Genomic DNA, 27146 nt, shown 5'->3' on the forward strand with positions numbered 1-27146 from the left:
GAGCTGATGGGGCCCACCTCTGGAGCACGGAGCATCTCCCCTGCGCCCCATCTTACATTAGGCACCAGGTACCCGGAGGAGCCAGGGGTCCTACTCCGTGCACAAAGGCTGCAGAGTGAGGCCTCCTGTCACCCCCTTCCTACCTCCCTCCTCTCTGTGCCCTCCCTCCCTTCCGGGGCCTTCACAAGCCGCGGTGTCCTGTCTGGGGTCAGATAAGCCACCTCAGGGGGTTGGGGGGCAGACACTCCCACCCCTAGGCCTCTTCTTCCACAGTTGGTTCCATTATCACTTTCTCTTCAGTTCGTTCCATGGGGACGATCGTCAACACTCAACGGGCCTCGGCTACGGGCCCCGGGCCGTGGGCGGTGATAACTCACAGACCGAGGCGCCCACTAGCCTGGCGCCCCCGCCCCCCGGCGCCGAGCACCATGGAGACGAGCCGGTGCGGGAGATACACGCCGCCTCCCCGGTAGAGATGCGGCTGCAGATTAGCTGCGATCCCGGCTCCGCGGCTGCCTCCCCTCCCGCCCACTCCCTCCAGCTCCGCGCCGGGCTCCTGCGCCTCTCCGGGTGGGCTGCGAGCCCCTCTTCCCTTGCTTTGAGCCCCGAAGAAACCTTGTCGTAGGCCCTTGCTCCCTCGCCCCCAGGCCCTGGCGACAGTCCCTGGACTCTCGGTGCCTATGGGACCAAATGGGGAGACCATCCCAGCCTCAAATCAACAGCTTGAAAATGCAGTGGCAGTGGAATGGTGCCACCTGCTGGTCTCTGGGAAGGGACCCGGGGAGGAGGGACTGTGGTGAGGCTCCTGCAGCGCCTCCTTCTCCATCCTCCATCCAGCGGGGTTGCTGGCTGGGTTGAGAATGGTGGGCACTGGCCCTCAGCTGCCACCCTCCAGACTGCTTATAGCAGCAGCTGATAAGAGCAGGAGGCGGGGACCAAAGTTCTCCCCTGCTCCCAGTAATTGCTGTCCTGGATTTTCCCAAGACCTCAAGTTCTGTAGTCTTCTGAGAGGCACTGGAAGTATTGGGGCGGGGCATGGTGGTGGAGTGTGGCGCCCTGAAAACCACAGAAAAGGGAGCAGACTTGGTAGCTTCAGGCTACAGGTTACAGCACCAGCTATGCAGGAGGAAAGGAACAAGAGGACTCCAGCAGTTCCCATGACCCAGGAGCCATACCAGCAAATTTACAAAAAAAAGAAAAATTTTTTATTCAAAAACTGTTTACACAAATGTGTAGCCTATGTACAAAGTACAAAAGAATCCTGTTTCTTGTCCCCACCTTCCTTGAGAGATGTTTCAACTTGGGACCCCTTCCAGGACTCCTGCTGTCAGCTGCCCTGGGGCTGCCTGTGGGCGGCAGCTTCAGAGGGAGGGGCCTTCTCAGACCACAGTCAGTTATGCAACTTCGAAGAGGCCCTATTCCAAGTTCCCCCTCCCAGCAGAGTGGACCGCCATCAGCTTTTACCCCTCCCTCCTCCAGACTCCACAGGCGCACATTAAGTCGCTGGTGCTGCCTCTTGCTGCAGGTTTTTTCCAGGAGAGGGGATCAACCTGCAAGCTCTGGACCTCTTTCCCCTTCCCCCAACTTCTTCCACATTGAGCAAGGTTGCAGAGAGAGAGGCGAGGAAAGAAGCCTGGGGCCAGATGGAGGGAATGGGATTGGGGTTGGGGAATGAAGAGCAGGAATGTGGGCAGCAGCGTTATAGACACGAAGCCGGAGCCCCCTGGCGGGGGGCCAAGAGGCCAGGGAACTCCAGGCCTGAGGCAAAAGACCCCTTTCTGCTGTGTTTAGGGACAGAACCACAGCCTAGATAAGCTCTCAGTTCACAAAAACTCTGGAGTCCCTATTCATGAGATAAAGTATAAAATATCACTCATCACCTCCCTCCTGAGGGGCAGAATCAAAAGACCAACACTGTACCGGAGCAGATCCATGCACACAATTGGGAGGCGAAGCTGCTAACTCAGGAATAAAACGAGCTTAGAGACATTACCTGTCTCCTTTCCCTTCGCGAATAATTCCATTCAAACAGCTGCTGAGCAGACTTAAGGCTCTGGCAGGAATAGGTCTGCCTGCCTGGCGTACCTGTGACCACAGAAGCAGCTCGGTCTCTCCCACACAGACAGACCCAGTGAGCGCTTGGAATGCCTTCATCTGAAGAAGAACAAGGCGGCCACACACCTAGGGCTGCAGAGGCGAGGTGGGCACACCTCGTTCACACGCGCGCACATCTATACGTGTACGTGGGCTGCCTGCAAAGGCATCAGTATGCACAGCGATACAAACACAAAACCACAATGAATAGGACCCTGCACGCTAGGGATTGTTTCCACAGAGGAGTGCAGTGTTCGAACATACATTCAGGACAGCGAGCCTCTGGCGGGGGTGAAGAGACCAGTGGGCGTGGGGAGAGAGGGGTCCAGACTGTCCATTGGGCGGCGGAGGAGTTCTTCTACGTGCCGGGCCACATCCATGGTCTCGTCCAGGTCGAATTCTCCATCCTGGTCGAGCACTGGGTCAGGGCTGGGAGGGGGAGAGGGGTGTCAGAAGGAGCTGGCCTGCCGAAGAGTCCCAGGCTCCCCGGGGACAGCGCCCAGACTGATCCCCATTCAGTCTCCTGGGAACAGGACCTGCTCTGGCTAGATGCCCGCACCACCAAGCTGAATCAGTCACTGGTTTGTTGGAAAACACCCCGGTTCTAGTCTCATCACTCACAAGCTCATTGAGTAATCTCAGGGAATTCATTTCCCCTGTCCCTGCCCTCCTCTGTAAAACGAGGTGGTTGGGTAAAGGAGCTCTGCCCGTGAGATCTCAGGCACCAGACACTGAGCACCTATGAAGGCCTGGTCCTTTCAACCATGTGAAGCCAATCCCCACAGCCACTGGTTACGTGGGTATTTACTCCACTTTATAGAGGAAGAAACTGAGGCTCGACTATGGTAGGAAGCTTGTTCAGGGCCACCTGGTAGGCAAGTGGAGTCAGGACTGGAATTCCAGTTTTTGTGACTCCCAAGCCTGTGGTCGTCCCATGGCAGCAGGCCACCCCCGGCTTGAAAGAGAATGAATCCCCTTCTCTGGGAACTTCAGAGAGGAGCGACATGTCCTATTCCCACACGACTCCTAAGAAGCACCACCCACCCAGAGATACTCTGTATCAAGCCCTTGCAACAACCTCACTTGTGCTAAACGTGTTACCTGCATTCTCTGGCTTGATCCTGACCCCAGTCCCATGTGGTAAGTATTCTTGCCTCCATTTTACAGATAAGGAAACTGAGCATCAGAGAGGCTCGATGATTTTCCCAAGGTCACACAGCTAGTCAACACCAGAGCAAGGGCCCTGCTATGTGTAGTTTCACAATGCTCTACGCTCCTGGTTGGCTGATCTCATCCACCCTGCACCTGGGCCTATGCCCAAGCCCGCCTGCCCTGGGTGGTCTCGGATGGAGAGGAGCTCTAGTGTCCTTGCCCATCAGCCCTCTGGGGTTTACCAGTCTGAGGCCGGGTGCCCAGTTCCTCCCCCAGGAGCCCCATGAGAACACAACCTACTTCTGTGGGTACATGTTATAGTGAGGCTGGGGGCACACGGCTGGGGAAGGAGCCTGGTCCATGTAGGTGGCGCTGCCTCCGGCAGAGTCTGCAGAGGCGCTCACAAACCTGTGGGAGAAAGCGGAGCCTCAGCGGGGAGGGGCTCGGGGGCATCTTCTGTCTTTCTCAGGTGTGGAAGGACCACGCGGCCCACTCAGCCTGGAGCTCCGGCTGCAGGGGCGGGGCCCTGGGTACCCGCCCCCTTGTGACCACGCCCACTTCCCGCCCCAAGGCTGGGCCGGGTTGGGGGGGAAGGGAACAGGAGGGGAGGCAGTGGTGGGGGGGTGTGTGTGAGGAGAGCCAGGTGAGGGTGGGGGAAGGAAAGAAGAGGCAGCATGAGACCAGAGCGGAACCGGACACTTACTCAGGGACCACTTGCTTGATCTGTGGCTTCACGTATCCATCCACTGCTTTAGCTGCCGAAGGGGGAAGATGGTGATGAGAACCAAAGTCCCTGGGAACTCCCAGGGGAGTAGACACCCACCTATGCAGTCGGCCTCCTCCTCCCCACTCCCCACAACACCACAGGGCTCATCAGGGATAAGATTTCCCAGACTCCCATTAAACACCTGCTGACAGTCACCAGGTGACCCCCCCACCCCCGCCCCAGACCCCTGGTTTCAGTCTCATCCCATCTCCTGCTTTCTTTCCTGGCCCTTGGTTTCCTCTCTTCCTGCCCTCACCCCTGCCAAGGAAACAGTCCACACCGAGGAACAAACCCAACCAATGGAGTGGGGCCAGGTTAAAGAGAAAAAAACCTGTCCATTTTGCTCCCTACCCTCAACTCTGAGGGCAGGTTTGAGGGTGGAGAGGGGTGAGGGCAGCTGATTAAGATGGGAAGCGTGCATTATCTGCGGGTCTGTGTGATCCCGCTCCTCCCCCAACACTGCAGCCGACGCCTCCTCCAAGGGCACAGAAGGGAGTCCACTCAGCCTTTTGCTTTGCAGGGAAGAAAGTGAGGTCGGGGTTTCCACTTTCCAAACTCTCTTCAGCGGTGAGCCCTGAAATCCCCTCCAGGTGCCTCGTGCCATCCCACGAACCAGCACTCACAGGGGAGATGGCCCCTGGGCCCTTCCTGCTTAGCCCCGGGAATGTGTTGGGCACACGCACCGAGCACAGGTGTGTAGTACTTGGAGAAGACCTCATCCTTGGGCCGGTCGGGAAATACGTAGATGAGATAGTTCAGGTCCCCCAAACGGTCAGCCAGGGATCGGATGGAGAAATCCCGTGTGGTGAATGGCTTCAGATTCCACAGGTTACGGTCAGCTGTGAAAAGGCCGAGCTCATTCTCACAGCCCACCGCCCTCAGGAAGAGGATTGGAACTGTAGGGCTGGGGGCCAGGCTTGTAGAGACATCCAGGTAAAAGCCTGCACTGCAACCCCACCCCTGCTGTCAGCACAGGGCAAGGAAGTGACCACGGGCGAACAGATACCAACAAGTCTGGGTCAGGACAAAGAAGGACTCGCTCAGCAGTTCTGGAGGCTATGGGGGGTAGTGATGTTAGGTTCTCCCAAGAGGAAAACAATAGAAAGGGACTGGGTTTTTGAGCAACACTCCACCCACCCTCCAAGCTCAGTTCCCGTCTTTCCCACCGGACTCCTTCTAAGGGTACAGGCCTGATGGAGAATGGGAATGAGGAAATGACAAACAGAGCCACTGGGGCGGGAATGTGGGCAATGCAGGGAACTCACGAGAGTCAAACTTCCAGGCAATGGTGATGCCCCCAATTTCTGAGTCACTAAAGCGCAACAAGAAGGTACCATCGGGCTTGTTGATGAGCAGGTCATGGGCCTGTTGCTTGTTCACAAAACCTAGGATGGCCCTGGGTGCACGGAGCACACAGTCACTGCTGGGCCACCAGCCACTGTCCCCTGAGCCCCTGACCTCCCACCCCCGTGCCTCACCCGTCATTCCAATGGGGCTTGTGATGTTTCTTCAGCACCTCCATGACCCCGTCGAACCACTGCCAGAAGGTGTAGTTCCAGCCGGGCAAGTTCTCCTGAGAGTCCCCAGGAAACCCCAGGTTAGGGCTTATGTCCCCGTCATCACAGGTGCTCCAGGGAGCACTTAGTGCCCCGTGTCCTCACCCAGTGCCCGTGTGCCAAGTCGCTTCAGTCGTGCCTCTTTGTGACCCTATGGACTGTAGCCCACCAGCCTCCTCTCCGTGGGACTTTCCAGGCAAGAATAGTGGAGTGGATTGCCATGCCCTCCTCCAGGGGATCTTCCCAACGCAGGGATCGAACCCATGTCTCTTTTGTCTCCTGCATTGGCAGGCAGGTTCTTCACCACTAGCGCCACCTGGGAAGCCCATCCTCTCAGACACAGGGATCTGAGACAATCCCATGGAGGGGGTCAAAGGTGCAAGGAATTGTCCAAGCTGGATGAGACTTCCAAAGTCCTTCCTGCCCAACCCCTTCATTCTACAGATGGGAAAAGTGCAATGCAGAGAAGGGAAGGGGCCTGGCAAATGAGTTAACATATTGAGGACGAGAACCTGGGGACCCTGACTTCCAGCTCCGGGTTCTTTCTAAAGTCCTGCCTCAGATCTCATGGCTGTCTGCACTCCTTGGGGTACCAGCCCCCATCTCTCCTGGTTGTAGGAGAGGGGTCTGGGGGTGGAGGGGGGGCCACGGACCAGGTGCCTGTCTGTGAGGTGGGGGAGGGGTGGAGGTAGTCCCAGGCAGGCAGCGGGCAACGCGTCCCTCACCCGGTTGAACTGGGACCAGGACACGGACATGCCGCTGTAGTCCTCGAGGTGGCTGCTGCTGCTGTTGAACAGCTTCTGCGCCAGGAACACCAGGTTCTCCTTGGTCAGGCCCCGGTTGCTCTGCACCTCGGCCTTGAATTTCATGTTGAGCGCCTCGCACAGCTGCGGCCACAGGACTTTGTCGGGCACCGCAAACGGAACCCTGCCCTGAGAGGGAGAGAAGAAATGGGAAAAGATTGAGGGAGTAGGAGATATTTACACACACACACACACAGATATCAAGAGGCAGAGGGGAGTGAGAAAGATCCAGGAAAGGAGACAAAAGCACAGTGGAAAGAAAGGGGGGCGCAGGGGCATAGGGATGGGTATATAGGGGTAGAGACCCAGACCAGGGCCCTGGGAGCAGAGATCAGGGGCCAGATTCCAAGCACCAAGCTCACAGATCTAGGAGACCCCAGTCCCGTGACCCGGAGCCCAGGCAGAGCTGAGGTTGTGCTGAGGGCAGGGTGCTCACACCAGCTGCCCCCTGACCACTGGTTTGGCCCAAGGGTGGGAGAGGACCACTCAGCAGGAGCCCTGGGGTTGGGGCTGACCCTGGGAACCTCTGAGGGGCTGGGGGCTGAGGTGGGGGGTCCCGCGGGGACTCACCGGCTCAGCAAAGGCATTGTCCCACAGCACGGTGGCGGTAGCATTATGGTCCTGGCTGCCGTGAACGATGACAACCACAGGAAGGGACAGGGTCTGTGGGAATCCAGGGAATGAGGGATGAGGGCATATGACCCTGGTCTTGCCTTCCACTTGGGGGAGGCACCCAACCGCCATTCCTCAAGCCCCTTCTGGCAAAACCAACGCAGAAATAAAAAGCACAGCCTATCTCTTTTTGGTCCATTGCCTCAATCCTGTAGGTGGGTGCCAGGTTGCTGTGTGGTGCTCAGTCACTCAGTCTTGTCCTATTCTTTGCGACCCCATCAACTACAGCCCGCCAGGCTCCTCTGTCCATGGTGATTCACCAGGTAATACTGGAGTGGGTTAACCTACAGGGGATCTTCCCAACCTAGGGATCGAACCCAGGTATCCCGCATTGCAGGCAGATTCTTTACCATCTGAGCCACCAGGGAAGCCCAGGTGCCAGATTACAACCTAGCAAATAAGCACCAGCAGAGTGAAATTAGGTTTTCTGAGAGCATCATGGGGTAACTGGACTGAGCGTATGCAAGGATTCCAGTCCCTGGCTTTCCCAAGTCAGCTGGGTGGCCTGCAGGGGACAGGGGAGCCAGGCCTCACCTTCACCTGGAACACAAGCTCATTACTGCCAACACTGAATTGAGACTCAAACAGGACCGTGAACTTCTCTTCCGTCACAGACTCTGCGCCTCGCCGGTCAGCTCGCTTGATCCTCTTGAGGGACTGCAGGGCGGGAGATCAGAAGGGGACAAGGAGAAAGCGCCAGGTTACGAGGACTCAGGACGCAGCTCTGGGCAGACCTCCCACCTCGGGCTGGGCCCCGTCCTTACCATGTTCCTGAAGTGGGCGCTCAGGGTGCCTGTGGCCTGGTGGTACTCCATCACACAGCAGTTGTTCAGGATCTCCCCACTGCACTCACTGCCAAGCAGAGGGGAACCCGTCTCCACTGGGCCCGGGGCCTGGAGCACCGTCCTATATGCACCCTGGGCCCCAGCTTCTCCGGAAGGTCCCACAGCAGCCCCTGACCCCTCCCCTAAGAGCATTCCTCTGGGCTGACTTTTCTCACCAACCTGAGAGCATCTTAGCAAAGCCCCAAGGGTGGAGCCAAGCTTAAACTTCCTTGGGCGTCAAGATTGACGTGGGGGCCTTTGGCAGCTTTTAGCCCACTTGACATAAAAATCATGACCCCAACCTAACAAGATCCCTGCCATCAACCCCTGCCCTGGCCTCAATGGGCTCCTCTCTCCTCATTCAGAACAAGCATGCCCACAGTATCTTGTCTGTTTGCTGAACACTCAAGCTCAATGCCGCCTGGGGACTCCTATCCTTGCCTTACTGTTACATTCTTTTTTTTTTTTTTTCAGTAATGCATTTTACACTTTGCTATTTTTCTAATTTTTTAAAAAGTTCTGGCTGTACTCCGAGGCATATGGGACCTTAGTTCCCCAACCGGGGATCTAACCCACACCCCCTGCATTGGAAGGTGGAGTCTTAACCAGTGGACCACCAGGCAAGTCCCCCTGTTGCATTCTTGACTTTCTCTTTCAGGTCTCCACTCAAATAGATCCTCAGAAAGGCCCTCCTCAGCCATCCATGTGCTGTGGCAACATCTATCCAGGCGCTGTGATATTGCTTGGCTTTAATTTTCTGTCTAGACTCTATTGCCTTTTGATGCTGCCTGATTTTTTAAATGTATATGACTGTCTTGTTCCCAGCCCAAAGCAAGCTCTGAGAGTGAGAACTCCTCATCATTGTCGTCATCCTAGCCCCAGAGCACACAGCGGGTGTCAGTGCTCAGGACCCAGTCTCTCCTCTCACTCATTCCCGCCCTCCTTCATTCATTCCCACGCCCTTCACAGGTGGCCTAGCCTAATCCCAGGACCTCACCCCTGGGTTCTCCAGCCACACACGCCCTTTGTCTGCTCCTCCTTCAGACAGGCCCGTGTTCTCTCTGCCCGAACGTCTGCCCTCTCCACGCCCGTTCATCATCTCCTAGTCATCCCGCAGCCTTGAAACTAGCTGTCATTCTGTTCCACCCCCTTCATGACCCACTTTCATGGTGCCCGAGTCATCTCCCTTGTCACATGTCAGCAAGTAATCAATTCTCATGTCTGCTGCCTGCTAGCCTAAATGTTGGACCGTGATGGAGCCAAGTTTGGTGTGGATCACAGCAGTGTCCCAGTGCTCAGCACAGGTCCTGGGACACCCTAATAGTGAAATCCTTGTTGATTTACTCCGTGTACAAGGAGTACCCCCAGACAGAGTGAACTGGAGAGACATGGGACCACATCACAATGCAAGACAAAGAGTGGGATGCCGTGTGTGTCCTCATCACCTAGGACCCCAGCTATAGAACAGAGGCTGAGCTGGGGGAGGGGCAGATGAAGGAGGGACAACGTACTTGCGGGTGTTCTCATTCTTGAGCAGTGACTTGGCCTGCTGCTCGCTGATGATGGTGGCCTTCACCTGGGGGGGGTTCATGTGCACGTTCAGCTTCCCGCCCACCAGCAGGCGCACGGTGGCCGCAAACTTGGTCTGGGTCTTCAGGACCTGAGGGGGCTGCTTCTCGATGATGAATGTGCTGTGGGGACAGGAGATGCTTCAGGGGACAGGACTCTGGCCTCACCTTCCACGTGGGGAGGCTGCCTTGCACCAAACTGAGCAGGTGAAGGGAGGGCTTGGGGCACAGTCCACCCTCCCTGGAGGTCACTGTGAGTCGGGGGAGCTGGTGGGAAGGGAGGCAGTGAAAGGAGCTCAGCAGCTGAAATGAGTTGCAGGAGACAAATGCCTGTGTAGTGTCCATGAGAAATACTAGGTGAGGTCGACGGCAAGAGGCCATAGCGCCAGGGGATGGAGAGGGATGGGGTGAGGGTGTGAGGCAGAGACAGAAAGATTTAACCCAGAGCTCCCCATCTGCAGGGCTTCCCTTGTGGCTCAGCTGGTAAAGAATCCACCCACAGTGTGGGAGACTTGGGTTTGATCCCTGGGTTGGGAAGATCCCCCAGAGAAGGGAAAGGCTACCCACTCCAGTATCCTGGCCTGGAAAATTCCATGGATGGTACAGTCCATGAGGTTGCAAAGTCAGATACCTCTGAGTGACTTTCACTTACCTACTTACTCCCCATCTGCAAAGACCCTGCTGCCCCCCACCCAGGGCAACCAGATGGGGTGGGGCGTGGCCAGGAGGCAGCAGTCACCTGGTCACCAGGGCTGAGATAATGTCAGTGATGGTGGCGTTGACCTCAGCCAGCATCTCCTCCACGGGGCCGGGGATGGGCAGCTGCTGGCAGAGGTGCTCGGCTCTGCGGATTTGCTGCCGGTTCTGCCAGATGATCTCCGCCAACTTCTCACACCTGAACGCGAGCCCCGAGGCCCAAGGGAAGGACACTGGCTTCACCCACATCCTCTAGGCCAGAAGCTGGCAGGCGCCCAGGCGGGGACCAGGCCCACACCCAGCTCCAGCCCCAGGAAGGCCTGGTGCCTGGGCCACCTCGCCTATTCCCTGGACACAGCAGAGATGCCTTGCCTTCCAGAAACCCAGAGAAACACCCAGGAGGAGCGATGCTAACTGGGGTCCAACCAGCCTGAGCATCACTTTGCCACCTGGCCCCACCCCAGCATCCAACCCAGTGACGCCCCTCCCAGGGGAGGGGGCACAGGAAGGGAGACCAGTGTCAGCATCAAACCAGAACCACTGGTGGGATAAGACCTGTGCCCAGACAGAGGGAGCCAGCTGCTTGTGCAGACATGGGAGCAAACAGCAGCTGGCAGCATCACTCTGAGCCCCTGCTGCCCCTCCCTGCCCCCCAACCCCGGTACCAGGACTGTAGCACATCCAGGCTGCCCTCGGGGGGACCGCCGTTCCCCGCCAGCTGCTGCCGCCGCTTCCACTGGATCAGCTCGTCATCCAGGATGATGGTCTGCTGCTTCCGCAGCAGCTGCAGGGTCTTCTGGTGCTTCTCGGCCAGCTCCTGAGGGTCGGGTGGTGGCTCAGAACAGCCCTGCAGGGCCTCCTCCTCCCAGACCGACTCTGTCCCTCAGGCCCCGCGGGGAAGAAGACCCTGGCCTCCTGCCCCGCCGGGCCCCGCTCTCCTTCTGGCTCTCTGCCTCCCTTGGGGTCCCTGGGACAGCTTGGGGCGTCACCGCCCCCGCGGGAGGGCAGGGATGCAGAGCCCACTCACCACGCGGTACTGCTGCAGCGTCTGGGCCTCGCGCTGCAGCCAGGCCTCCAGGGACACCTGCTTCTGCTGGAGGGCCGTCTCCCGGCTCAGTCGCTCCTGGGGGTTCAGCTGGGCCAGCTGGGCAAATTGAGCTGGAGGAGGGGACAGGACACCACGACCATGACCTCCCGGGGCCAGCCGGGGGCCCATCTGTTCTGGAGGCAAGACCCGCGAGGGGACAGGTCTGACCCGCGGCCAGTCGGGCTCCACAGCAACGGGGCCAGAGATGAGAAGGCTCTGGCCCCTGTGCCCTGACTCAGCTCCCCTCGGGGCGTGGGGAGACGGAAGCCTGGCGGACAGCTGAGGAGGAGCCTGCCCTGGCCAAGCCCCATCAGCCCTCCTCACCCCATGTGGGGGCTGGCTTGGAGCCACCGCGTCTGGTCTGAAGTGAACCCCGCCATTCACCAGGTGGGTGAACTCAGGCAAGTCACCCCACTCTCCTATGCCTCAGTTTCCCCACCTGTAAAAGGGGAGTCTCACGAGGCATCTACCTCAGCAGCTGCTGGGAGGTTAAATAAGTGACGAGACAGAAAATGCTCAGGAAGCTGTCTGGCACCATTGGCCCCAGAGGGAAGTCAGTCATGGTTAATGGGTTACATGAGGGGATGAACGGCTGACGGAGCAGCTCTCAGCTCCAACCTCACGGGCACAGCCTCGTCAGAAGGCTCTGCTCCATGGGCTTTGTCCTGTCTCCCAGGCTCGGCAGCCTCTCCTCAGGGAAGGGGGGTTTCTTCAGGCGGTGAAGGTCCCTAACATGCTCATCCAGGTTAGTCACTGCGAGCTCAGCTGACCAACCAGAAGAGAGACACAGAGAGAGCTGGGGCCACTGGGACACGAGGCAGTGAGATTCTCTCAGGAGAGCGAGGCAGTTTCTCTCCACACCAGCTCTCAGGCAGCTCATCAATGGCAGGAACATGTAACCAGGCCTCACCGACTCCCTCTGCAAACAACCTGTGATGAAATACTTAAGACACAGGAAGTAGAGAGGATGATACAAGGAGCACCTGTGTGTCAAGAAGCCGCTTAAGAAATCAAGCACTTCCACGGTGAAGCACCTGTACCCTCCCCTGCTGGTAACCCCATCCCTCCCTCCACAGGTAACCACTGTCCCCAGTGTGGCATCCAATCCTCACCAATGGCCTTTCTGAACATCCCAGGGGTCTCACTGGGGCTGAGTCTAGAAGATGTGAGCGTCAGTCAGCAAGTCTCAGTCAAAGTCCTGGCAGGCCTCTGAGGGCCATGTCACACGGCTGAGACCCTGTCCTATGGACGCACAAGGCTGGGACAGACTAAAGCAACTCTATTCAGCCAGGAAAGCCCAGAACGAGAAGGGAACTTAGAAATAGGGCTCCATTCTGACTGCAGGGGACTGACTGAGCAGGCAAGGAACAGAGCAGAGCAATCTGGACAGCCACCTCGGAATCCTGCCACCCACAGGGAGACAGTGATAATCCCAACGCTGGGACCTGGCTTCCTTATGCAAGTGACCCACTTAGGTCTCTCCTGGCAAATTGCAGAAGCTTCTGGGAAGGACGCCAGGAGACGTGAGGCAATTGTCTGCTCCACTGGAGGGAGCTGAGACTGCCCTCACACAAACAGATCAGTCATCTGTGTTTCTGATGGGTGCAGTTGATAAATGAGACATTGCATGATGGGGACAAACCCAAACCTCACAAGTAGGAAACAGAAAACCGAAGAATAGGATCATCAATTCTGACAGCCAGTCAATGGCCTTGGGTAGAAATACTGAGCTGAAATCTCCTGTTCCCTAATCTTGGAAAAGGGCTATCCTTCCTTTCAAGTCAATCTGGGATGGATTCAGATGTGATGAAGATCTGCTCTAATCATCCCCCCAACTTTTGTTCGATGCCTGCTATGACTCAGGCAATGCGCTACTCTCAAGATACAGAAACACCCACAGGGTAGGTCAGGAGGAAAGCTTAAATGGTTAAATTAAAACAGCATTTTTAAAAATTTAAACAATTAAAAGGAAGAACAAAGGAACAAAAACCAAAAAGGGACAAAACAAAATAAATATTAAAATGTGGGCCTCAATAGACGGGTATTTAACATTACATTAAATATTAATAAACTAAACACCTGAATTAAAAGCAGAGATTGTCAGAATAAATACAAAAAGACTCAACTATGTGCTCTACATTTCCAATTTTAAAAAGTATGAATGAAAAACTGGAAATAGAACTGCCACATGACCCAGCAATCTCACTGCTGGGCATACACACCGAGGAAACCAGAATTGAGACATGTGTACCTAAATGTTCATTGCAGCACTGTTTACAATAGTCCTGACATGAAAGCAACCTAGATGTCCATCGGCAGACAAATGGATAAGAAAGCTCTGAGAAGAGAACTTAGAAATATGGCTCCATTCTGACTGCAGGGGACTGAGCAGGCAAGGAACAGAGCAGAGCAATCTGGACAGCCACCTCGGAATCCTGCCACCCACAGGGAGACAGTGATAATCCCAACACTGGACATATACACAATACATATACACATACATATACACAATACATATACACAGTGGAATACTACTCAGCTATTAAAAAAGAATGCATTTGAATCAGTTCTAATGAGGTGGATGAAACTGGAGCCTGTTATACAGAGTGAAGTAAGTCAGAAAGAAAAACACCAATATAGTATACTAACGCATATATATGGACTTTAGAAAGATGGTAATGATGACCCTATATGTGAGACAGTGAAAGAGACACAGATGTATAGAACAGTCTTTTGGACTCTGTGGGAGAAGGCGAGGGTGGGATGATTTGAGAGAATAGCATTGAAACATATATATTATCATATGTGAAACAGATCGCCAGTCCAGGTTCGATGCATGAGACAAGCGCTCAGGGCTGGTGCACTGGGATGACCCTGAGGGATGGGATGGGGAGGAAGGTGGGAGGGGGGGTTCAGGATGGGGGACACATGTACACCCGTGGCAGATTCGTGTCAATGTATGGCAAAAACCACTACAATATTGTAAAGTAATTAGCATCCAATTAAAATAAATTAATTAATTTAAAAATAAATAAATAATAAATAAATAAAAAACATGAGTAAAAATACATTGTGTTAATATAGAATAAAAAGGCTAGAGGCATTATAGTAATATCTGATAGACCCCAGACAAAGGGTGATACCAGAGATCAAGAAAGATATTCCATAATTATTAAGGGGTCAATCAATCAGAAAGACATAACAATTATAAGTAATTATAAATAACTATAAATATATATGTTTCCCTGGTGGCTCAGACAGTAAAGAATCCGCCTGCAATGCGGAAGACCTGGGTTCGATCTGATCGGTTCCAGGATCTGGGAAGATCCCCTGGAGGAGGGCATAGCAACCTACTCCAGTATTCTTGCCTAGAGAATCCCCAAGGACAGAGGAGCCTGGTGGACTATAGTCCATGAGGTCGCAAAGAACTGGATATGACTGGGAGACTAAAAGTGAAAGTGAGTGAGCTCGCTCAGTCATATCTGACTCTTTGCAACCCCATGGACTATAGCCTATCAGGCTGCTCCATCCATGGGATTCTCCAGGCAAGAATACTGGAATGGGTTGCCATTTCCTTCTCCAGGGGATCTTCCCGACCCAGAGAATCGACTGAATGACTAAGCATGGCATAAATATATATGCATCTAATAATAAAGCTTCAAAAAACATAAAGGAAATATTTACATAAGTAATTGGAGAATTACACAATATAGTAGACTTGATACCTTTCTAGCTATAGGAGCAATTAGGCAAAGATAAATCAATAAAGATATATATCAGTGGTTCTCAAAGTGTGAACCAGGGATCTCTGAAGGTTTCCTAAAACCCTTATAGGAGGTTCATAAAGCCAGAACTATTTTCATAAAATTGTAAGACTTTATTTGCCTTTTTTTCTTTTTTCCCTTATAAGTATACAGCATAGTTTTCTAGAGGCTATAAGATATGTGATATTACAACAGATTGAAAGCCAGGTCCAGGTATCTCCGACTAAGCCTCACATTAAAGAGATTTGTAAAAATGTAAAAAAACAATGCCACCCTACTCACTAAATTATGTTTGGAAAATATAGGTATTATTGGTTTCTTGGTTTGTTTATTTTTTTACTTCATTATGTTAACATCATATACTATGTTAAATACATTAACATCATTGAATTTATTATTGCTACCTTTAAGTGAAACAACTTCAGAACATACATTCTTTTCAAGACCACAAAATACATTCATCAAGACAGAGCACATGCTGGGGCACAGAACAAGTCTCCATAAATTCAAAAGAGGATATCATATGTGTATGTTCTCTGACAACAATAGAACTCAGCCATGAAATGAAATGAATAATGATATGAGATCTAGAAAAAACTCAAATATTTGGAAATTAAACAATATATGTCTAAATAGTGTATGGGTGAAATAAACAGAAGAGAAATTTTAAAATATTTCAAATTGAATGATAATGGTCTACAGCATATCCAAGATGATGAGATGCAGCTAAAGCATTAATGAGAGGGAAATCAATAGCTCTGAATATATACATTAGAAAAGAAGAAGGGTCTAAAATCAATGACCTAAGGTTCTACCTTAAGAAGTCAGAAAAATAAGAACAAGGAAAAGGTGGCTTCCTGTTCTCACTTAGATGGGGGTGATACAGCTCTGGGGTCAACTTGAAGTGGAGGAAGGTGAGTCATGTTTCAAGGCTCCTCAAAGTGTACCGTAAGGACACTTAGTGGGGTTAATTCCTTCTGGGTTAATTTTTTCCCCCATACCCTAATCATGGCAGCCACTAGAAAATTGTAGACCTAAGAGCAGAGTTGTCCACTGTCACGTCCCCCTCCCATCTTTACGTCCTATTAGTGAGGCTCAAGAAGGGGCATTCCTGGAGTTCCACCTCTCCCCAGCCTGGTTCAACCAGGGGACTCCCAACCTAGGTTTTCCCTCTGATTGAGGAACACTCTGTCCACATTCATTCATTCGTTCACCGAGATACTCACAGAATACTGGTTAATAAAATATAGGGATTTTAATGAATATCGCTAGTTAATATCCAGTTCTGCAACTTACAAGAAGCCCAGGCCAAACTGCATGTTCTCTTTGAACATCAGTTTTATTATTTGCAAAAACAGGAATAAAGAATACTGGAGTGGGGAGCCATTCCCTTCTCCAGGGAATCTTCCTGACTCAGGAACCGAACCTGGGTCTCCTGCATTGCAGGCAGATTCTTTACCATCTGAGCTACCAGGGAGCCCCACTTAATTCTTAGGGCTGTGGTAAAAATTGTATTGAATAACACAGCTGTGTTGAGTAAAGGTTGTATTGAATAAGGGTTTAGCCTGGAGCCTGGCCCACAGCAGGGGCTCCATCACTGGAGATGATGATCATCACTTGTCCCAAGCTTTGGGTAAGGCTCTGGGGAGACAGACATGGACCTAGACCCAACCCTGCAGCAGTTCACAAAGTGGTCTCACTCTGGTCCTCCCAACATGCACTGCCCTCCCACACCAGGCTCACCCTGGACCCTCAGGCTCTCCTGATACTGGATGATGAAATACTCTTGAGTCTGCTGCAGCTTCTTCAGCTCATTCTCTGTGTCCTGTGTGACCAGTCGCAGCTCCTCAAATGTCTGGTTGATCTGAAGGTGTTTCTGGGACATGGCATCAACCAGAATCCCAGCAGAAGAATTACCCTGGAGACATATGAGGGGAGGGTGCAGGCAGCAGTGAGCTGGGCAGTGAGGATGGGAGAAAAACCTCAGGCCTTGGGGACCACCAATACTACAGACCCCAGATACCAAATCTAGAATAAGAATGAAGGGTACTTTGAGTCAGAAGAGTCATTTGCCAAAATAGGGGTGGATAGGGTAAAGGAGGAGAAATGGGTGACCAGGCAGACTCTGGTAGAAACATCAAACTGCAATTCTGACCTCCATCTGAGTACCACACACAAGGTCCATTTGAGTTCTCTCTGGAGAGACTAGAACCCAACCCATCCCAGGAGTTAGCTGACTTTTCCTACTAAGAATGATGACCCCTCATTTCAGAGTCATTCACTGATCCCATGCCATGATGCTAGATGCTGGGGACATGATGGGGAACAAGGCTGTGTGAACACACATCATCTGTGTCCTCACTAAGACCTCGGGACTGAGGGAAGAGGGTGAACCGCTCACAGGTGGAGTCCTGAAGATCCCCAGATGAAGGGACAAGGAGGCATCAACAAGGGCTTTGTGGATCCAGCCATTCAGCTAACCTGGTTGGATCTAGTCCTTCAACCAAGTGTTGGTCTTTTTTAAAATTTTACTTATTTATTTATTTTTGGCTGTGCTGGGTCTTTGTTACTGCTCATGGGCTACTCTCTAGTTGTGGTGCAAGGGCTTCTCATTGTAGTCGCTTCTCTTGTTGCAGAGCACAGGCTCAGAGCTCAGTGGTTGTGTCCCATGGGCTTAGGTGCGCCATGGCATGTGGAATCTTCCTGGACCAGGAATCGAACCCATGTCCCCGCCATGGGCAGGCAGATTCTTAAGCACTGAACTTCCAGGGCAGTCCTCAACCAAATCTTTAGGGCCTCTCCAGTAAACTGCTCTCAGAATAAAACCCAAACTCCCTTCACAGCCTCCATGGCCCTAGCCAGGAGCCTCTGCCTACCCCACCCCCAGCTCCGTTGTTGCCCAACCACACTGGCCACTTTCTGTTCCTTGGATACACATGGAGTTCCTGCCTCAGGGCCTTTGCATGTTTTGTTCCATTACCCTGGAACATTCTGGCACTAAATCTTCCTGAGACTGGCACTTCCACTGGCACCTTCCCAGAGTGACCTCTGCTTAAGAGTTATATTAAAATAGGACCGCCCTACTGAACATGTCATGTGCCTGCATGTTCTTTCTTGTCTGCCTCTCTGCACTAGGATGTGAGCTCCCTAAGGACCAAGACGTTGTCCCGTTTGGGGCACAACAAAATCCTCAAGGCCCAGGACATCAGAGGTGTCCAAGAACAGCTTGATGACTGGAGGACTATTTTCCCCCCAACTGTAACAGCACCTGCCTTGTAGGCAGGTATTTCTGAACTGGAACCGGACTCATTCCTGTGTTTACAGACAGCTCTGTAATTGCACCAAGTCAAGAATTGTACCAGTTGACCCTTTGTGACCTGGCTTCTGCCCAGTTGGCTCCCTTCTCCCCAGTAGCACTAAACACTTAAAATTCTTTAAATGTCATAAGATGGTTTGTGCCTTCCTGCCCTCATATATACTGTTGCTATTTATTTATTTTGCATTTTCTTTACTTCTATTTTTGGCTGCACCTTGCAGTATGTGGTATCTTAATTCCCTGACCAGGGATCAAATGCATGCCTCCTGCAGTGGAAGGGGGAGCCTTAATCACTGGACCACCAGGGAAATCCTACTGCTGCTATTTTTTACTAGAAAACTCATTCCACCTTCTTCCTCCCTCTTTCCTCATTATAGTCAGGCATCTTTCTCCTCAGGACACCCTCCCCACTACTGGCCAGCCTGCCCCAATCTGAGTTGGGTCTTTTTTCCATATTGGCTGACTTAGCACTCAGCAGAGTCCTAAAGAATCTATCACAGCCTGAATTCCTTTTAGGTGGAGGCCAGGACTTTATCTGTCTCTCCCATCCTAGTCCAGTGTCAGATGCACAGCAGGACCTCAATAAATGTTTACTGAATGACCTCTCAAATCCTTGATATCAGTGTCCACCACAAGTAAATAATAACTATGACTTCACTTCAGGCACTATTCTGTGGTCTTTACCTAAGGGATATCATTTAATGAAATTAATTTTGCCTTACTGCAGATAATGTACCATTTGCACCAGTGTCCAAGCATATGTCCAAGACCTTTATGATTTCGGAACCTGGGGAACAGGTCCCTGCTCTGCCTTCCTGGGCCTCTCTTCTCTGAGCTTTCCCAGGTTAATTCTTACTGACACAGACCTCCATTTCTCCTCATAGACCCCACCAGAGGATATTTCTTCTTTTGCCCCTGGCCTCACTTATTCAATGACAAATCTTTTCCCCGGTGATTTGTAATGCCATCTCCAACATAGATTGAGTTTCCAGATGTGTATGCGTTTTTAGGGCTTCCTCTTCTTCATTTATATATGTTTGTTCTTTGCTCTGGGCTTCCCAGGTGGTGCAGTGGTAAAGAATCCACCTGCCAAGGCAGGGGACACAAGAGATGTGAGTCTGATTTCTGGGTCGGGAAGATCCCCTGGAGTAGAAAATGGCAACCCACTCCAGTATTCTTGCCTGGAAAAGTCCATAGACAGGAGCTTGGCAGGCTACAGTCCATGGGGCTGCAGAGAGTCAGACACGACTGAGTGATTAAACACACATCCTTTGCCCACATGGTATCTCATTTAATCCTCGAAATAGCCCTATACGGTAGATGCTATGACTACCCTCATTTATAATAGGAAAAAACCGGAGGCTCAGAGAGGTTAAGTAACTTGCTCAAGTAACACAGCTAGTAAATAGTAGAGCCAGGGAGTGGGGGCTCTGTGTGTGTGTGGGGGGAGAGGGGTCAATCTACACCTGCATGTAATATGGCCTCTCACACTTGCCCGTGCATTTTATTTCTTTGGTGCTCTCTCTTGCCAGTGTTTATAAAACAGAGCTGTGTCTGGAGAGGAAAGCAGGTGAAAGGACTTCTCAAAACCTTTCCCCAAACCCAAGGGACACTCACATTGTTGGCTTCTCGGACCAGCCTCTGTTCATTGTACAGAATATGGCGGATGCAGCGCACCAGCTCCATGGGGCAGCGGTCGTATGTGTTCTGAAAGAATCCAACAGTGGCTGCCAAAGGCCACCCTCTGCTCCCACCATGCCCACTGCAGTGCCACCCATTCCTTCCTCTCCACTAGCCTATGCCTCAGCTTCCACTCGGAAGCCTGGAACTGCCACCAGAACCTCTATCTCTCCTTGACTTGATTTCCCCTCCCAGATCTTCATATTCGGTTCGCAGTGCCTTAGAAACCCACAGGTTACAAAGTACTTCCAATCTGCCATCTCCTTTGACTTGTGCATCATAGAAACCCTATGACATAAGCAGAAACCATTATCCTCATTTCACAGATTAGAATACTGATGCTCAGAGAGATTGAGTACTTGTCCAAAGGCAAACAAGTGAGTGAGCATATGACTCAAGACTCGGGGCATCTAATGCCAAGGTCAAGGTACTTTCCACTATAGTCCTGGCCCTGGGTTCCTATTTTACTTCCTTTCCCACCCCCACCCCCACCCCCCACACCCCAGGTTTCTCCTGTTTCCTGCCTTCTCTGGGATGGACTTTTTATTTCCTTGGCACCCTGCTGCTTGTATTCAAGAAGGCTCTCTAAAAATTCAAGTGAGTTCCAATAAATGCTCATCTATGATTACCATCCACATCCCTTTCCTATTTCCACAAAAGTTTCCTCTCTCCCCTATACTACTTCCTCCCACACCCTCATCTTACATTAAACCCTTAATTCAAGGCTCCAGGACAACTCTGCTCCTCTCGCACGCCACTTAGGGCCTTTAAAAGAGCCCTAACAGGGATGTCTGGTTGCCCCATCCCCTCCTTTCTAGAATCTGTCGGTGTTCCTTTCTCTCACGACAGGATTTTGACTCAGGCTACTCCCATGCCTTCTGCCTGATCTGCCCAGAAAGTGCTTTCACCCATCCCCCTTCTCTTGGGGACAAACATGCCCCATCTCTTACTTTGTCACAGGCTAAGGGGATCTGACAGGTCTGATGTAGAAAGAGGGGGTGGGGGAAATTGAAGCACAGATGGGCTCAGGGTCACACAGTGAGTCAGTGGCCAAACCAGGAAAAAACCCAGGGGTTCTGGTGCTGGAAAGAGAAGGCGGACACTGTTTCCCTGCAGATGGCTTGCAGCTCACGCCCACCTGGAGCTGCGTGGCGTAGTGCCCCAGCTTGATCTTCAGTAGGAACCCGTCTTCCCCAACTTGGTGGTCTGCCTTCTTCTGCAACTCCTGCACCAGGCCCTCCAGGAGCTGGGTGGCCTGGGCCCGGTCCTGGGGATTGTCCAGGTCGATGGCGTCCCTTCGGGCAAGGCAGGAGAGAGAAACCTGCTATGGTGCCTCCTTGGATGAGGAGGTCGGCTACCAGGAAGGACGGGAAAATCCCAGGCTCCTGACCACAAGACTTGCTCCCCACAGTTCCACGGGCATCAGAGTCTAGAAACATCCCCTCTCCCCTCCCAGACTCCCATTTCCCTGTTCCCCTTTCCCTGGGACACCACCCCTTCCGCACAGGGAGGGACAGCCAGGATCAGAATCTCCCCAAACCACCAAGAGAAGACGTAAAGGCCAATGGGGCCCGGATGGTTAGGGATCCGCAGAGCAAGGCGCCGGGCAGAGGCACCTACCACGGCTGGCTCTCTATCCACTGCGCCAAGTAATGTCGGACCTCGATGGGGAAGTGCTGCCCGTATAGCACCTGCATCTGGCGCAGGGCATCTCCCTGCAGCTGCTGAGCCTGGATCCAGCCCGCCATGTCCGTTCACCTAGGGCGAGCAGAGCGCTGAGGAGGTGCCTTCTCGGCATAGGCGTGGACTGGGCCTGCCCCTAGCCCTGCCATGCCCACCCATCCCTGGACCGCGGTCAGGCCAGGCCCCTCCCCTCCCACAGACACGCTTTCCTGTGCGGGAAGAAAGACGGTGAGGAGGGGAAGGCCGTCCTTCCCTCCAGCGAGGAACCCGCTGAGGCTTGGGGAGGGGCTCCCGAAAGTCAGGTGCCCTCCCCCTCTTCCTCTCCCCTCGCCCCACCGGGGCTTCCCGGGGTGGGGGTGGGGGGAACAGCTAGAAACTGAAAGAGAAACTTGATGGCGGAGGCCCTCGGGCCCTCTGGGGAGGACTGCAAACACCCCCTACCCTGCTTCGAACTCCGAGTCTCAGTTTCTGGGAACGCGGGGATATTCCAGTCCAAAACTAGGACAATGCCACCGAAGGTTTCCCCTGGATGGCTCGGCCACCGCTGGCACGTGGCTGGGGTGTTCAGGAGGGCGGGCTGGGGAGACAAGACACTCCCTCTCTCGGGCTGCGCCCCCCGCACCTCGCTGTGCCCCGACGTCTCCCACTGTCCAGTCCGACAGCGCCCCCTGCCCACCACGGGCGAGGACGGCGCCCACCCTCGGCCTCCTCCCTCCATTCGCGCGTCCCGCGTCCCTCGTCCACGCGGCGCCGAAACTCCCTCTGGGTCCCGGAGACCGTCCCCGGCTCCCCTCCGGCTGTCGGGCTCCGGGGCCTGCGGGGCGAGGACCCGGGCGGCAGCAGCAGCAGCAGCAGCAGCAGCGGGGTGCCCCCTCTGGGCGTGCGTCGCCGGGGACGCGCGGCCGGGGCCACCCACCTGGTCGCGCCGGGCGGTCCGGCGACGGGGCCGGCGCTCGCTCCCGGCCGGGGCTCCTGGCGGCGGCGGCGGCGGCGGCTGTTACTACAGGAAGGAGCCGAGAGCAGCGATTTCCTCCTCAAAGGTCAGCTGCCTCTGACAGACCATACACAGCGCGCGAGCTCTCGCCAACACCCCTCCCAGCCTCGGTCGCTCTCTCCCCGCCTCCGCCCTCGGTGGCTGGCTCCCCGGCGAGTGCACGGCGGCGAGGCGGGGCGGCGCCGAGCGCCGGGGGCTGCCCCGACGGCGGGGTCCCCCGGGAGTCCCAGCGGGCCGTCGCCGGCGACCCCGTGGAGCTGCCGCAGACCATGCTGGGCAAGAGGGGCGGGAGTGGCTGCAGGATGGGAGTGGGAGGGCTGGGAAATCCCGGGCGCTGGAAATCCCAGCGCGGGGCCTCAGTTTTCTCATCTGTCAAAAGGGAGGAGGAAAGGGTTGGAGCAGCTGGAGATGCGGGCGTTTGTCATTTTCTGAGCTTCTAGATTTAAGAAGTCTGATGTGTGTGTGTGTGTGCGCGCGCGTGTGGGTTGGGGACACAGCTTTTGTGATCTCAGAGGCAAAGCCATATTGAGGGGAAGGGCTGGGGATTCCAGAGATTGCCAGCTCACCTAGAGGCCCCCCTGCCCTGCCCCTCCTTCCACGACTTTTCTCTGCACTCCCCTGTGCAGCAGAAACAGGAAAGAACCCTGGCAGTCAAATGTTTTAAGCCCTGGAAATTTTGCAGATGAGAAATGGAGTCCAGAGCGGTGAGGGGGCCTTGCCTTGGGTCCCACAGTGGGCACAGGGCCAAGTCCGCAAACCATGGTTCATACAGGATCCTACCTCTCCGTTCACCCCCAACCCGGTCACATCCGAGGCTGGTCATATCTTCAGAAAGTCCAGGGAGAGGTGAGGCGAGTGTTCACAAGCTCACCACTGCCTACAGGCCTTGCCGGAACAGGCAGCACCATCTCTAAGCCTTGCCTGGGTCACAGCCCCCTCCCCAAGAGCCCCCTGGGGGAGTTGGGCAAGGCTGCCCTGGAAGTCTTCCATTCCCTTTCCCCAGCTTCCCTCTCCTCTGGGGCCTCCCCTCAGCCTGGCAGCTAGTATTGGCAGCACTGAGGGAGGGGCCCTTCTGGCTGCCCACTCACAGCTGGCTGGGCCAAGACCTGCTATCCTGGGGGCAATCATTCTTCTCTCCCTCCCTCCCTAATTCCTTCTTGGATTTGCCCTTTTCTCTCCATTCCCTCCCACACCACCCCCCACCCCATCTTCTTACCACTCACTACTTCCCCACTTTCATTCTTTTATTTCAGAGAAAAAAACAAAGTTTAAAGCTGCTGAAGCTGGATCGCCTCCCCCCAACCCACTTCCACGTGTGGTCACAGTCTCTGTTGGCAGGATCACGAGGAAAGCAATCGAAAACTGTGAAGGGATTCAAGGGAGGGGGCAAACCTTGCTTTAGGGAGGAGGAAACACAATGCCTCTCTCTCTCTCTCTCCTTCCCCTATTCTGTGCAAAGGGTTTGGCAGGGGAGTGTCCGACACACAGCTAAGGGGTCACCTGGAGTGATAGCTAAGTGTCAGAGCTGGAAACAACCATAATGATGATTTTACAAATGGGGAAACAGAGGCCGGAGAGGGGAAGTGACTCGGTCAATGTCACGAGGGCTGTTGGTGGCAGATTCAAAACCGTCACCCCACAGTGGGTGGGTCCGAGGTGGCATCTGTGCCCTCTAGCCTCTTACTCTGAGCAGGTCAGTCAGTGGGAGCAGATTCCTTGGGCTTTCAAGTCTTCTGAGCCACATCTAGAAGGCAGAGGACCACCCTTGCCAGACACCAGCATCTGGGCATCTGGAGAGGGTGGGATGGCAGAGTGGCTTCAGAGTGCGGGTCTTGCCAGCCCACTTCCAGGCAGCTGCCTCTCCAGCTTCCTCTCCAAGCCTGTGGGAGCCTGCTATTCCAGCTGGCAGCCCCACCCACCAAACATCTGGCTGGGTTGGACTGTGCTTGACTAGGGGATGGGCCCTCCTGGGTCCTAAGAAGCTAGCGTTGGGGTGCCCATGAACAAAATGGAAGGAACTGGCCTCAAAGGGTGTGCCCCAGTGCCTTCAGAGCCCCCATGTGTCTCCCTCCTCCCCTTGTGTCCAATGGCAACAGCTGTTTCCCCCCACCTCTGGATTTCTCATTTGGCCTCTCTCTGTGAGGCCCTGCATCTGGGTGTCCTCTGTTGCATGTTTTCATCCTCTTGCTTTGGGATTCTCCTCCTCTTGATTCATTCTCTCTAGGACTCAGTCTGCGTTGCTCTCTCTTTCTCTGTGCCTCTGTTCTCCTTCTGAGATTTAGTGGGAGGGGAGGAGCTTTGGCGCTTTCCCAGGATGGGCAAAGGCCAACCGAAGAAGAGTGGAAGACTATAAGGGTGTCAGAGTTGGGTTGGGGGCAGAGGTGACTGTGGTCGCTCTGGATAATGCAACTACCCGGAAATGTCAAATTTGGGGTTTCTTTCTGCTTTCAGTCCGCTGGTTTGGTCTCTGCTATTTCCCACCACAAAGCAAAGCAGGCTGGTGGTTTCAGGGGCCCAGACGACAGAGGAGAAAACTGAGGCGTAGGGGGTGGGGTTCGGAAAGATCAAAGCCTGCCTAGTGTTTGGATGAGCTGGGGTCCCAGGCTGCTGCCCCTAATTGCCCCTCATCGCCAACTCTAGGTCACAGCATTACATGGGGAATGATTTAAATGAAGGATTTAAACAAAAATTCTCACAGGAACACATCCCCCAAAAGAAGACTGGCCATAGTTTGATAGAAATCAGAATAACCCCTAGCTGAGCCAGTAGTTCACACGCTCTGCATGTATCCTGAACTGAACCATGGCACACTCGTGTGCAAACCTGGTTGAACTCTTCAACTCAATTGATCTTTGTGACAACCTTGAAGGTAGGCAGAGCCAGAACCCTCCCCTTTGATTAGTCCAGGAAAGAGTTCCGTCCATGGCAGTCTGGCCAGTGAGTGCATAGCTGGCACTGGGATCCAAGTTGCTCGGCTCTGTGGGCAGTGTCCCTATACAACCTTTTAAAACTTTCCCTCCCCTGAGCACACGCCGTAGTCTTCACTCTAGCCCATGGTTGGTTTGTTTTGTTTTGGCCGTGCAGTATGAGGGATCTTAGTTCCCCGACCCATGATCAGACTTGTGCCCCCTGCCTTGGAAGCGCAGAGTCCAAACCACTGAACCCCCAGGGAAGTCCCACCAGCCCATGGTTGTTTTGACACCAAGCGTGGCATGTCCATCCCTGCGCTGGTCCCTGCCCTGTGTGGGTGTCCTGAGCAGCCCTGGGTCAGGTCTGGCTCCCCATCCTTAGGCGGATGTGGGTTCAAGTTACACCGGAAGGCAACAATGATCCCAAGTCCTCTTTCTGGCCCTTGGAGACCAGGTTAGCCGTGATGAGGGCCCTGCTGATGCCCCTACCTTAAGGTCGCCTTGACCTAACCGTCCCCAGGGACAGGGGGAGGTGGCACAGAGATGCCTTTGTCTCTTCTGCTCCAGGTCTCTTCTTCAAGCAGAGTTCCTGTTGTGCAGAAGCCAGAGGGGAGGTGGGGGGTGAAGAGCCTTCCCAGGAAAGCTGGAGGCCTTCCAGGAAGTATCTCCGTGCCCCAGCATAGCAGGCACAGCAGAAGCCGAAGTCCATGGGCTCTTAAGCATCCCGTTTCACCCCCACCGTGCCTCTGCGGGGGGCTGTCCACCTCCACTCCAGCCCCTACCTTTAAAGCTCTGGGAAGAGGGGGAGCCACAGGTCCATGCTCAGCATACACTGCACCCCTGAGACCAGTGTCTCTTCCTCTCCCAGAATTTCTGCACTCTGGTACCCCGCTGTGAAAATGCTGCCCATGCCTGTCCCTAAAGACAGAGTGGTACCTAAGGAGGGGGCACATGCCCGGTGAGAAATTCGGTGTCAGTTTGGGGGAAGGAAAGGAACTGCTGGGTCCACGCTTCCCGCCCCTGCCCCCTGTCCTCTACCACTCTTCAGGGAAGTCAACTTACAGTGAAGTCACCGAGGGAACATGAGGCCTTCCAGCCTCAGGCATAGCGACTGTCCTCTGTTTCTGGGAATGGGGTGAGGGGAGGGTGACCCAGTGGGTGGGAGGGGGGAAGTCAGCCTTCCTTTGCCCAGCTGCCCCGTCCACCTGATTCGGGAGAGAGGCTGACAGGGCAGGGAGAGCAGGGGGGTGCAAGGTCTGGCCTGAGCACACGTGTCCTAGGGCAGAGAGGAGCCCACTCTCCTCGCAGCAGGGATAGGCCTGGGAGGCCAGCGGGTGAGAGGAGAGGTGGGCCACGGGCACTGAGATGGGCAGCCGATGGGCCTGGTGACTGTCCTGAGCAGCTCCGGGTCAGGTCTGGCTCCCCATTCTTAAGCCCACTGATTACCAGTCCCCTCTTCCTGCTGAGCTAGTTTCTCCTCCTTCTAGCCCAACAAGAAATCTTTTGTGTCTCAGCCAGTCCAGTATGGACCTCAAGCCCTCAGCGCAGTACATGAGAGAGGGCTGTGCATCTCCTTCTCCGC

At 54.1% G+C, this 27146-nt stretch overlaps 1 protein-coding gene across 3 annotated transcripts; it reads right to left on the reverse strand.

The window, feature by feature from the left end:
- Positions 1-1182: 1182 nt before the first annotated feature.
- On the reverse strand, positions 1183-22687 carry STAT5A (signal transducer and activator of transcription 5A). 3 transcript variants are annotated; one of them, XM_070479478.1, is made up of 20 exons: positions 22578-22686; positions 22103-22238; positions 21599-21736; positions 21117-21273; positions 19916-20005; positions 16726-16900; positions 11159-11289; positions 10797-10948; positions 10175-10330; positions 9379-9558; positions 7808-7895; positions 7578-7700; positions 6942-7034; positions 6294-6500; positions 5491-5585; positions 5278-5408; positions 4696-4851; positions 3950-4001; positions 3547-3654; positions 1183-2523 (listed from the first exon to the last, which is right to left on the reverse strand). In XM_070479478.1, the coding sequence occupies exons 3-20, from the start codon at positions 21724-21726 to the stop codon at positions 2361-2363; spliced, it is 2385 nt and encodes a 794-aa protein (XP_070335579.1). In that variant the 5' UTR covers positions 21727-21736; positions 22103-22238; positions 22578-22686; the 3' UTR covers positions 1183-2360. The 3 variants fall into 3 exon arrangements, with proteins under 3 accessions (XP_070335579.1, XP_020743653.1, XP_020743654.1); XM_020887994.2 differs by lacking the exon at positions 22103-22238 and having other exon boundaries at positions 22578-22687; XM_020887995.2 differs by lacking the exon at positions 22578-22686 and having other exon boundaries at positions 22103-22331.
- Between the last annotated feature and the right edge of the window lie 4459 nt (positions 22688-27146).

Source organism: Odocoileus virginianus, chromosome 17 (assembly GCF_023699985.2).
Source record: "Odocoileus virginianus isolate 20LAN1187 ecotype Illinois chromosome 17, Ovbor_1.2, whole genome shotgun sequence".
Lineage (NCBI taxonomy): Eukaryota > Metazoa > Chordata > Mammalia > Artiodactyla > Cervidae > Odocoileus > Odocoileus virginianus.